The sequence below is a fragment of the Lathyrus oleraceus genome, chromosome 5 (genome assembly GCF_024323335.1).
Source record: "Lathyrus oleraceus cultivar Zhongwan6 chromosome 5, CAAS_Psat_ZW6_1.0, whole genome shotgun sequence".
NCBI lineage: Eukaryota > Viridiplantae > Streptophyta > Magnoliopsida > Fabales > Fabaceae > Lathyrus > Lathyrus oleraceus.
Window position 1 is genome coordinate 465,044,349 of NC_066583.1, and position 12,884 is coordinate 465,057,232.

At 42.9% G+C, this 12,884-nt stretch overlaps 1 protein-coding gene across 1 annotated transcript; it reads left to right on the forward strand.

Moving 5' to 3' along the window:
* The first annotated feature begins 6,842 nt into the window (after nucleotides 1-6,842).
* On the forward strand, nucleotides 6,843-7,490 carry LOC127081358 (uncharacterized). The gene has a single exon (XM_051021622.1). The coding sequence runs from the start codon at nucleotides 6,843-6,845 to the stop codon at nucleotides 7,488-7,490; it is 648 nt and encodes a 215-aa protein (XP_050877579.1).
* Nucleotides 7,491-12,884: the final 5,394 nt, after the last annotated feature.

Sequence of the window (12,884 nt, forward strand, 5' to 3'; positions counted from 1 at the left end):
GCAGAAAGTGTCTATCTTTCCTGCCATTTCCCCACTGAGTTCTATTCTCGTGGATGACGGTTGCTTCCGTTTCCTCCCAACACACACATTGGGGTGGATTTCCCTATTGAGTTATTTCCTCATTAGGATGAGTCTTGATTCAATTTTCCTTTTTGATTTGATCCTAAATTGGCGTTTCGTGACTGTTTTGGTGTTCCTCAGTTAGGTCACCAATGGTTTTTCACCTTATGCCTCAGTCCTATTTCCTTGGCCTCTACCTACAACCCGGTAGCTGTAAGTCCTATTTCTTTGGCTTCTACCTACAACCCAGTAGCTGTAAGTCCTATTTCTTTGGTCTTCTACCTACAACCCGGTAGTTGTAAATCCTACTTTCATCCCCTAGCAGAGGTAACCTTTGTGGTTCATTCTGGTTGATGGCGGATCTTTGGGCTTCTACCTACAACCCGATAGCTGTAAGTCCTATTTCTTTGGCTTCTACCTACAACCCGGTAGCTGTAAGTCCTATTTCTTTGGTCTTCTACCTACAAACCGGTAGTTGTAAATCCTACTTCCATCCCCTAGCAGAGGTAACCTTTGTGGTTCATTCTGGTTGATGGCGGATTTTGTGGTCGTCTACCCAGCTCGGTAGTCGTAAATCCTATTTGTTTTCTCCCCATCGGAGCTTGTGATTCCCCGCGGTATAAATGAATATTTGCTCACTAACCGGCAATCATTCATCTTATCCCCAGTGGAGTTTGCGGTTCTCTACCCAGTATTCGGTAGTTGTAAACCCTATCCTTATCCTCAGCAGAATCTTTGGTCTTCTACCCAGCATCTCGGTAGTTATAAACCCTATTTTCTCCCTTTGTAGAGTTAACCCTTTGTTGTTCATCTCAACCGATGACGGTTACTCTTCTGTGGTTTTCTACCCAGTCTTCGGTAGATGTAATCCCCTCCTTGTTGGTTATCATTATCCAGGTTTCGATTTTGATATTCCCTTCTTCTTGCGGATATTTGCTCCGAGTAAGCAATTTATCCCCAGCGGGTCCTCTTTCATTCACCGTTTGCCGGTAATGTCTGTTGCTTCCCTTTGATTGGTCATCATTATCATACCTAGTTTGGTATCCCGATGCCTTTCGTTTTCGGATGATTTATCCTTTTCTAACCTACAACCCGGTTATGGATAATCTTCCATGCGAGTATATTATCTACGTTTTGACGGCTATAGATAATATATCTCATGCACTCCTTGGTCGAAGTCTTCTGTTGTCCTACCCCAATTGAGTAAGATTCGTATTTCCCTTGTGCGAAGTCGAATGTACATCCTATAAACAAGTCTGCTTTTCTAGCTTTCTTCAGGATGATGAGTGTGTTGGAACACAAACCAATTCACGTTTCGGATGACTTATCCTTTTCTAACCTACAACCCGGTTACGGATAATCTTCCATGCGAGTATATTATCTACGTTTTGACGGCAATAGATAATACATCTCATGCACTCTTCAGTCGAAGCCTTTCGTGTTTCCCCAATTGAGTAAGATTCGTTGTCCCCTTTGCGGAATCGAATATTCATTCTACCCCATTTGTTTGGATAATTGCTGTATGCTTACAATTTATCCCCAGTGAGTCATCTTTCGTTTACCCTGTTGTTGTTGGTAACGATTGTTTCTCTTTTCGGATGATTTATCCTTTTCTAACCTACAACCCGGTTATGGATATTTCTCCATGCGAGTATATTATCTATGTTTTGACGGAAATAGATAATATATCTCATGCACTCTTTGGTTGAAGCTTTCGTCTTTCTCCAGTTGAGTAAGATTTGTATTCTTTGCAGAATCGAATGTCCATCCTATAAACAAGTCTGCTTTTCTAGCTTTCTTCAGGATGATGAGTGTTTTGGAACACACACCAATTCACGCCTTGGTCGGTCACCTATTATATGCCCAGTAACCGGTATCCCTGGTGTTTCTTCCATGCAAGTATATTATCTACGTTTTGACGGCTATAGATGATATATCTCATGCGCTCTTCGGTTGAAGCTTTCATCTTTCTCCAGTCGAGTAAGATTCGTATTCTTTACAGAATCGAATGTCCATCCTATAAACAAGTCTGCTTTTCTAGCTTTCTTCAGGATGATGAGTGTTTTGGAACACAAACCAATTCACGCCTTGGTCGGTCACCTATTATATACCTACTACCCGGTATCTCTGGTGTTCCTTCCTTTCTGCTCCCTATTACGGCCTCGGTCCCCTGTGGAGTCAGAGTTTTCCTGAGTTGAAACATACCTTTTTCAGGTCTTCCTCAGATGATTTGGTCGATTGATATCTCTCACCCGTACACAGGTCTTAGATATTCTTTCTTCCCGAGCTTGTTACTCACTAACCGGTAACACCTCATCCTTTTGCTTCCCCTGGAAAGTCTTTCAGATTTCCCCAGTGGAGTTGTTGTTGTGATTCACCTTTTGCTGTGTTGGCATAACTCCCCAATACATGCATTTTCCCGGCAGAGTTGTCTTGTCAGCTCTTTCCCCATTCTGAGTCTGGATTTTTATCCGAAGTATCCTTTGTGGATAGTCTTGCTGTGTTGGCGCATCTTCCAGCACACGCATCTTTTGAGTCAGCTTGAGTCTTTCTATTGGATTTGTTTTCCTTCGGAAATTCTTCTCCCCAGTAAAATCTCCAGTTTCAAGTCGTGTCCTGCTCACGCATTTTTCTTTCTCTTATCCCCATAAGAGTCCCGTCAGAGTCTCTGTTCCATTAGGAAATGCATCACTCCTATGGATTTCTCAATTTCTCCTGATTTTCTTTCTTTGTGGACCCATGTTCCCACAGAGATATTTTGTTTTGCATACATACATTTGCATCATGAGGTCTCTCAGGGACCAAAATTTGTCTCATTGTTGTATTTAAGCCCATTCTACCTCGTCGAGACGAAGATCTTAACCTTCATTTCTCCGGCTAGAATGATCTTAAATAGGGGCATCTGTAAGACCCCAATTTTGTCCCTAAGATCCCTCATGGCATCATATCATAGCATTGCATAGCCTCAAGGATCTTTGAGCATCTTGCCTTCCTTTCCCTTTGGTTGAGATCTCTTGTGAGTGGTTTGAGATCATCAGGCATTGCTTGCATTGTATATCATTTGCTTTTCTTGTTTAATCACTAACCAAAAGCACCAAAAATATGTCATCTAACATTTGTTTTGCAGTCTAAGCAGCACAGGTCAAAGCAATTCAAGGTTTTCCTTTGTACAAGAGCTGATGGTATTTTCTTGAGATGAGGACCATTTGATTATTATATTGAGCTTATATGAGCTATGGTTCCATTTTGAAGCAAATTCTCCAAGTGGCAAAGGCCCAAAGTCATCAGTCATTTTCAGGTCATCTGAGGACCAATACAATCAACTGTACAGTCAATTGAAGACTTTGAGGTGTGGAAATTGATTCGAGACATTCCATTCGTGTTCAAACAAGGCCTATTCATCATGTCAAACATCTACCTTGAAGATTTTGAAGTCAAATCAAAAGTTTCCCAAAATGGAAAGTGACCTATAATTTCAAGTTTCCAAAAATGGCAAGTTTTTGGTCCACATTCAACTTGAATTTCCAACATCAAAGAAGCTTCAAATGAATTTCTGGTCAACATGAAAGTTGAAGATCTTTCTCTCCCATTTTCAAAAAGTCCAAGATCATGATCATATGATAAATGGTTAAGGAGTTATGGTCCAAAGATTGCAAAGTATGCTTGGAACTTCAAAGTGCCATAACTTTTGCTACAAAACTCCAAATTGAGTCCCTCTTTTTGCAACATGCTCCTTGTGACCAAGAGATTCCAAATCCATCATTGCATTGCATGAAAATAGTTCACATGACCATTTGTACATTCAAGTGCATTTTGGAGGAAAAATGGAGAATTCAAATTTTGTGAATCACATGAGCCAAATCCCAATTCCATCATGTGCATGAGCTGATTTTAATTGATTTTGAACCTTGCATGGCACTGTTCACGTGCTCATTTACCATGCATAGGTGTATTTACCAATTTTGCCATGCACCTCATATTTCCTTAATCTTCCATTAGCCATTGCCTAATTATCATTTCAACATGATTAGGGAAGAGTATAAAAGCTAAATCCTAACTGAATTGCAAGAACAGTCACATTCTAGATCTGAAATTGCATTTCCCTCCAAAAATTCTCTCAATTCAAACTTGAATTTTCTTCACATAACTCATCAATATTCTTGCATAATCATGTTCACAATGCATCATTGATGAAGAATCAATGCCTGGATTGAAGGATTTGGTGCAGAATCGAGCTCCACAAGTGCATGAACATGAAAAAGGTTTTTTGAATTTGAGCTAGATCTGGTGGATTTCAGTTGCCAATTCGTGCATCAAGCTTTATATCAAGGTTGAGGAAGAGGATCTGGAAGGTTTGAGAGCTGTAGCACACGATTTCAACTCACTGCTCTTCAAAGAGGTACATTAGTTGCTAGCTAGCTTTTGCTTAACCTTTGCTTTGGAGTGTGGTTGATACACCACTGAGGTAGCTTAATCCTCTTACTCCATGTAGTCTGGAAGTCCTGCCACCTTTTTGGCAGGCATTTGGCTGAAGTCCTCCTTAAGAGGCAATGACTGTGATTGTTTATATTTGTGCTAAAGACCTCTAAATGAGGCATGTTACTTATTAAGTCCTCCTAAGTGAAGAGGCAATTGACAGATAAAAGGGATTAGCAATCAATCCCCTGTTATTCAGTGAGTCGTTCATTATGCTCGCACTACGTGCTGATGCTCTTGAACATAACCCAAGATCTTGTTAGAGTCAGTCAAGTGGAATAGGATCCCACATTCTGGATCCCCACACTTTCTTTGTATTAAGCTCACCCAGGCCAGGGTTAAGAGCATGAGGTCACATCCTCATTCCCCCATTTCATCAGCTTCACCCTAACTCTCAATGTTAGTGGTTAAGAGCTCACAGAATACTCCTACAGTTTTGGCTTGTTTGTCGAGGTTGATATGAACCCTCTTGACTAAAGCCTAACCATGTGTATGAGCCTCTTGTTTGTATATAGAGAGTGATGTTTGATTGTCTGTTTGCTTACTTGTGCATCTTTCATGTGTTTGCTTTTCATGAATCCTTGTTGCTAGGAGTCAGATGTAAGTCCAGCTATTGGCACTCTGTTTCCTATTTGTTTTGAGGAGTTAGATGTAAGACCATTGATTGACTTTCTGTTTCCTATCTGTTTTGTGGAGTTAGATATAAGAACATCTATTGGCATTCTGCATCCATTTATTGTGTTGTTCAGGAGTTAGGTATAAGTCCAGCTATTGGCATCCTGTTTCCTATTCTTTGTTCAGGAGTTGGATGTAAGTCCATTGATTGGCATTCTGTTTCCTCTTTTTATTGTTCTCTTATGAGACCCTGCTTATTTGCTTATTGCTTTGTGTTGCCTAATTACAAAGGAACTTACTTAGATCATCTCTATGATCTTGAGAAAGGAATTCATATTGTGGCTTTATCCCTTAACCCACCTCTTGCATGCTTAACCTTGATCCATATCTTCACCCTAAACCAAAACCAGAAAACTTTTGTGCAAACATTTGACTTGTTTTCAACACTAGAAACCTAGGCCTTATGCCTTTGATTTTCAAACTTCCTTTTCACAATACTCATTCTGAATTGAACTCTAATTCATACTTTGACCATTTTGTACATACTTCTAATTGGTTAATTCAACCCACTCAATTGCTTTTGTGGCCCTTGTCCACATGTTAATCAAATTTTCATACATTAGCCATAGATTTGAGTTATCTCAGTGGTTGATGTAAATCTCACCTTTGTCCTTAGTGATTGAATTGTAAGACTTCCATGCTTATTATAGGGCATAATCCCTCACTAGCATGTCGAAGCCGTTCTCACATGGTGGACTTGTGGTTGTTCAGGTTGAGTTTTCTCCCTTTGATAACGAAAGACCTTAAGGCTTTTGTTTAAAATCAATCCACTCATTTGTTTTCGAAATCTTTTAGCCGAACTACGAGGTTTTGATCCTTATCTTTCATGAAAAGGTACGTAGGCAATGGGTTCATCCATCCAAACACAAAAATAACTAACTTGTACATTCTTCTCTCATCTCTTCAATCATGTTTGCACAAAAAATATTTCATAAACAATAACCGATACAACAAGTTGTGAGAAGGGCTCCCTAGGAGTACCTAGGATGCATTGGGTGCCTAACACCTTCCCTTTGCATAACCAACCCCCTTACCCAGATCTCTGACCCCCTTTTACTAGTTTTGTTTGTAAAACTTTATAGGTTTTTGTTCGCTTTCTAACCATTCCTTTGGATAAATAGAAGTGCGGTGGCGACTCGACTTTGTATGATTTACCTTGGATCTAGTTAATATTTCCAATGGTAACGAATACACCGCTACACGGGGCACATCAAGAAGGTTTGAAGATGAAGTGGCTCTTGATGCGTTCAGGAGTTTATTGGCCTTCAATGTTGAAAGATTGCATTGAATTTGCCAAAGGTTGTTAGGAATGCCAAGTGCATGGGGGCATACAGCATGTGCCTGCAAGCGAGTTACACACAATTGTGAAACCCTGGCCATTTCGAGGATGGGCGTTGGACGTTATAGGAGAAATAAAGCCAGCCTCGTCGAAACAACAAAAGTATGTGTTAGTCGGGATCGACTATTTCAGAAAATGGGTCGAAGCCATAACATTACCAAATGTAAACCAAGAAACTGTGATAGACTTTGTCCAGAGTTACATCATTTGCAGATTTGGCATCCCAGAAACTATTATAGCCGACCAGGGGTCAGTCTTCACTGGTCGAAAAGTGCAAGAGTTTGCAAAAGAAATGGGAATCAAGTTATTGACATCTACCCCCTATTACGCACAGGCGAATGGCCAAGTCGAAGCTGCTAATAAGGTGATCATCAACCTGATAAAGAAACACATAGGAAAGAAGCCAAGGAATTGGCACAAGACGTTAGACCAAGCCTTGTGGGCATGTCGAACGTCACCAAAAGAAGCGACTGGAACAACCCCATTTCGACTGACTTATGGGCATGACGCAGTATTGCCAGTAGAAATTCAGGTCCAGGTGGTCAGAACCCAAAGGCAGTATAATATACCTTCTGAAGATTACTGGAGCATGATGACAGACAAATTATTCGACGTAGACGAAGAAAGAATGCTAGCATTAGACTCTCTACAAAGACAAAAAGAGAAAGTCGCCCAAGCTTACAACAAAAGGGTGAAAGGGAAAGTGTTTGCTGTCGACGATTTGGTTTGGAGGGTGATCCTGCCTATGGGAAGAAATGATAAAATGTTGGGCAAATGGTCCCCAAATTGGGAAGGATCGTTTAAGGTTTTGCAGGCTTTTTCTAATAATGCTTACGAGGTCGAAGAGTTGGCACCAGACAGGCGAATTTTAAGAGTGAATGGAAAGTACTTGAAAAAATATAGGCCTCTCCTTCAAGAGGTCAAAATTTTGGCAGACTAAAACAAATGTCAAAAAATAAAGTTGGAGATAATTATGTTAGATACCAACGGCAAAGGCACAGAAAGTAAGCATACAGTGCTAAAGTCAAGAAAGATAACATTAATGTGGCAAGAAGCCATTGTTTAAATATTACAAAAAATAAACTAGTACAATCGATAGAAATGGTCAAAGTTGGACGAATTTGGATTGGAAAGATTTAAGTTCAAAATTATAGTGCAAAGACATAGGCTCCAAAGTGTCGGCATGGGCTTTGAGTTTTTCAAGCGTTCCTTCGACGTTCATAAGTTCGTCAGCAACCTCCAAAGCATCAATGGTGGTCTGCTCCACGGTAGCCTGGGCAGGTTTTAACACTTCATCGACGAAACGTGACTCCTCCTGGGTAATGGACTCCAATTCACCGTCCAAAATAGCAATTTGACGCCGAAGGGCATCAACTTGTTGACGTATCTCAGCGGCCCGTGTTTGTTTGGAGCTCAATTCCGTCTTCTGCTCCTCTATAACCTTCAACATACTGGCGACTTCCGCGTCTGCATGCGTCACCAACTCCCATTTCTCTTTCACAGAGGCCTCAGTATCAATAATTTAACGCTCAGTGTCCCGAACGCTGTCAATATGACGCAACATAGGCACCAAGAGTTATTCTAAAGCCGCCATCGCACATTTGGCGTAATCAGAGAGTTGGAGATCCTTCAGCTGGGCAATTGCGCTCAAAAGCTCTGGACCGACAGCAGGTTCATGCATGAGCACGAAAGGAAGATCAGAGTTCAAGGCGTGCACGCGGATTTTGTCCATGAGAGCCTTAGTTTTCGCCGCCTCAGGGCCCATTTTGCCAGAATGGAGTTGCTCAGAGTTGGACGAAACATCACGCGATTTCACCAGATTGCGGAGTCTGGAAATTGCCTCTAAAGTAGAAGGTTTAATCGCAAGCCCCGGGAAGGTCGAAGGAGAAGCTGCCGATGGAGAATTGACCTGAGGAGAAGCAGTCGACAATGGAGTAGCCTGGGAGGATTGTTGTTTGTTGGTGTCGACACCGACTGGCTCCCGTGGATCCTGCAAGGAAGTTGAAGAGAGACTCGAGTCAGAACTAGTCGAACTGGAGTCCAGATACGTTGCAGGACTAGTGACCGAATCAGAGTCACTGTCACTGATCTGGAGTGGAAATTCAATGGACTCACCAGCGGTGTCGACAAATTGAAAGGGGCGAGCTAGGGAAGAAACCGGCGACGCGGGAGTATAGTCAGCAACAGGCTGAGTCGGCTCAGTAGAAGCATCAGCCTGTAGAAAGAAAATTGTGTAAGAGAAGCACAACAAAAAATCCAAAGAAATAAATAGGAATACGGGTAAATACCTGTGTTGATGCAGGGGAAACTGCATCCTGATGTGTGTCCCCCAAGGCAGTAGCGGGGGAGGGACCAACCGACGGCGAAGCTCCCATGACTGGAGCAGGGACCGCACCAAGGGTGGGAGCGTCGATTGCAGGAGTGTCGGCATCTGTGACAGGGACCTCTGAAGGAGACGTTGTATGATGCCTCTTCCTTTTATTGTCACCACTCTTGGGAGGAGAGTCATGTTTCTTCCTTTTGTGGCCATGATGGCTTTTAGATTTATGGTGGGAGGTGTGCTGGAGACACGAAGAGAGGTTATAAGCAATTAGTCTATCCAAAAGAGCAGACGAGCCGACAAGAAATACCTCAGTGCCCGCGGGAGCATAGCGTTTGTGTTTTTTGGATTTTTTGGAGACGGAAGAGCCAGTAGGTTCTGTCGAACGTGGTTGACCCTGCACATAAGTGAAACATTAGCAACCACATAATGTTCCCCTTCAAAAAACAAAAGAGAATGGAGATGCTTCAAAGAGGAGCATACAGAAGAGCTGGGTTTCTTTAAGACTTGAGATATGGGGCGCCTATCATCGTCAGAAGATTGCTCAGGAGCAACCTGCAGGAAAGGAAATGATGGCTAAGAATAAAAGTAAAAATCAAAGGAGATAGTGAGGCAGCTAGAGTCGAACCTGAGCCTTTTGTGTCGAGGGAGCAGGTTGGTCAGTAGATACAGAACCTGCAGGATTTAGTGGGAGCGCTGCAAATAAATAAAGGAAACGCAAGTAAGTGACAAGATTCAGCTAAACGGGAGTGCTAAAATTTCCAGAGAAATGTTACCAAGTTGCGTGGTTTCAAACACGCTAACATATTGGGGATCAATATGAAACGGTCCCGAGTACTCAGGCAGATAATACTTCGTTGGGACCACTCTGTCGGCTTTTCTCTTTTTAGAGGCGTTCTGTATGTACGAAATGGGACAATAGAACCACACTGGAACCAAATGACCAAAGGCCAAAGCCAGTGGACTAGATGGCAGAGGAGGGAATTTGAGTTTTCCGGAGTGAAGAGCGTAAAGATATTTGTCTTTCACGTAAGCAGGGATTTTGAGTTTCGAAAGTTGGTCGGTTACTTTCGCTTTTAGTTCGACCGCAGCTTCCCAAATGGTCCCACGAAGATTATCTGGTCGATACACAACTTGGAAGTAATTCTGGAAAGCGCGAATTTGTTTGACATGAAGAACCTTACATTTAGTCGACTTTGCCTGCAAACAAACAAAAGCCTCGGTTAATTCAGAAAGTTTTGCATCAGAATCTCCAACATAAAGGGTAAAATAGGACTGCCACTAATCATGGAATTCGTTGGTACAATAGTGGGCTGGCCGGAAAGGGAGAGAGGGAAGACGCGGTCGGTTTTTCCAAATGTTTTCGAGTTCCTCTTGGACCTCTCTCCAAGGTTGTCCGCAAAGGATATTGGCAAGTAACTCTTGAGAAGAAAACAGAGGTTTGGGGATGAATTGACAAAGACCAAATTGCCTGGCCACAAGGTTAGGCTGGTAAGCTACTAGACCAGGATTGCTGCTGGCAGTCTCCGCCGACAAGAAGCGAGAGACCAAAAACTGCCTCCAAATGAGGAAGGATTCAGTCCTTAGTTCCCCGTCAGCCGGAGGGAAAGGTATGGTAAGCCACTCAGGACCCTCAGTTCTACGGCAAAAAGGGGCCATAGAGGGTAAGAAATCGACACGGGTCAACATGATGTCGAAGATGAGGCGAAACACTCGAAGGTCTGGAAAGTTCTTGTCGATGGGTGTCAAGGGGGTCAACCGTTTCCAGATAACATGTCGTTCCTCTAAGGGACACGCAACCCTCCTCATCCCATAGGGGGCTACATCTTTGGAGAAGGTGGCATTGAGCCATAATTGCAGGAACCAGAAAGGGCCATGAACCAATACATTCTTCTTCCTGGAGTTCTCAGGGTCGAAGAGCCTAATCTGGCAGACAACCTTAGATAGAGACTCATAGAGAGAGGCTAGTAGCAGCTGGCCCAAGGCAACGTCACGCTCTTGATGCAATTGGGTTGCCAGGAGAGCAAAGTGTTTGGCTACCTGCATAGACCTTGAGCAGAAAAAAAAATGGGACAGCTAAAGGGTCAAGAACGCCACATGTTCCTCGTCGGTCACGGGGCCTGCAGAAGTGGCGTGATGATCAATAAAATTGTTGTATGTTGGTTTGCGAGAGTCACCAACGTCGAACCTCAAAGAGGCTGGTGCTACGACCTCGCAGTCAAAAACTTTGCCAGTCGGTCTCAATCCGGTGATCGCAGCAATGTCTAGGAGTGTTGGCGTGATCATGCCATATCTAGTATGGAAAGAGTTGGTCGAACTCTCCCAGAATTGAGGGCGGCTAATAACATGCCACAAGACTGGGGAGGGCCACAACGGGCAATCTGTAAGAGGGTATAGATGCCTGTCCTTTTCCAGTGGTCGATTTTCTCTGTTTCCAACTGGTCCATCCAAGCACAAAACTTAGGACAATTCCTAGGAGGAGCGGTTCTGAAGTTCCTATCGACGTATCAAAGGGAGAAGGGTTGTTGAGCAGATATCATAGGTTCAGAAATGTGACTGCGGGAAAAAGGAAAGAGTCATTTTTGGTAATCTTTGGGTGTCGGTTTTCTGGGAAAGGACCTAGAAATGCTAAGGGTTCATTAGCCAGAGAGAAAGGAATCAATACCTGAGAACGCCAGATTTTCTCCTTTTCTTCTACCAATGGAGGCTCAGGAACATACTCCCTGCCATCAATGTTGATGGGGCGCGTGAGTTCAGCAGCTGAAGGTTTGTTAGAGGTGGCCATAGAAAGGACAGAAGGTTTCTTCGTGTGGAGTGGAAGATTTTTTCACAGAAAAAGAAGAAGACAAGTGAATGCTGAATCAAGAAAGCCAAAAAAGAGAAAAAGAAAGAAGAATGAGGGTTTTATAGCTCTTAAACCCTGCGCAAAGAAGAGGGAACGGTTATACTTCAATGGCCGACACGTATACTCACGTTCCCACGCCTACGGACACGTGGAGGAGAGAGAGCAAGCAAAAAGACAAACACGTTCAGTTTTGGAGACGTGAAGTGACGTAGACGTGATTTTGTGCGTCTCGAGGAGAAGAAGAAACGCTCGCCATGATTGTCTGACGTCACCCACATGGGGTACACAGAGATCCCACTAAGTAGAAGCAGGAACAGTAAAGGGTAAGTCGACAGTTTCAGAGATGCCATCATCTCATCAACATCGACAGTAAAAAATGGCATCTCTGGGGGGCATTTTGTTATTACGAAATATTCCTAAGGCAGGTTGAAAGCACAAGTAATGAAAAAGCCCTATGAATGTGGGGATCATACCCTACCCAAAGGTAAAAAGATGTTGAAAGCAAGCAAGAAAGAAAATAAACCAAAGGACGAGGCCGACAGGGAAAGATGGCTCCGTCGGCAGGCCATTATGTCGACCAACGCGAGGTTTGGGACTTAAAGAATTCTAATCAAATATGCAGAAGACAGCTTCGCCCTAACGTCTGGGCGGGAGAAATTTGAAATTTAAAACAAAATAGCAGTTCCAAAAGAAATAAAAGCGTCCCAACGTGGAACGGTTAGCCAGACATGGGTGCGGCGGTTATGCAGATCGTGCGTCATCACATCTGCTAGTTTCTAGGAAGTTAACTTAGGAGTAGTTTCCTCTAGTTTAGTATAAATAGGAGTATCCCACAAGGGGCTCAGGGTGTTCACTTTGCACTACGAAATCACTTGTAAGAAAACTTCCCATTCCCAGCGCGAGGAAGCAAGAGTTTCTCTGAGAGTGCTATGTACGTGAATCACCACATTTATTTCAATGCAACTTCCCTACTTTTCAATTGTTCCCGTTGAACATTTTATCTTAATTTCTTTTGTGTTTGAGTTATCATTTTACGTTGTCGTTTACGCTGTCGACACTGACTCTATCACGACCATAGAGTTCACCAAAAGCGTGTTTGTAGTATACGTCTTTTGAATGTTGTAGCGCTGTTGGTCACGGGTCACCTACAAGCGATAACATTGTCTAAA

Excerpts from the sequence above, each read along its gene's own strand:
- LOC127081358 (XM_051021622.1), top strand. The coding sequence starts at position 6,843 with ATGGGAATCAAGTTATTGACATCTACCCCCTATTACGCACAGGCGAAT.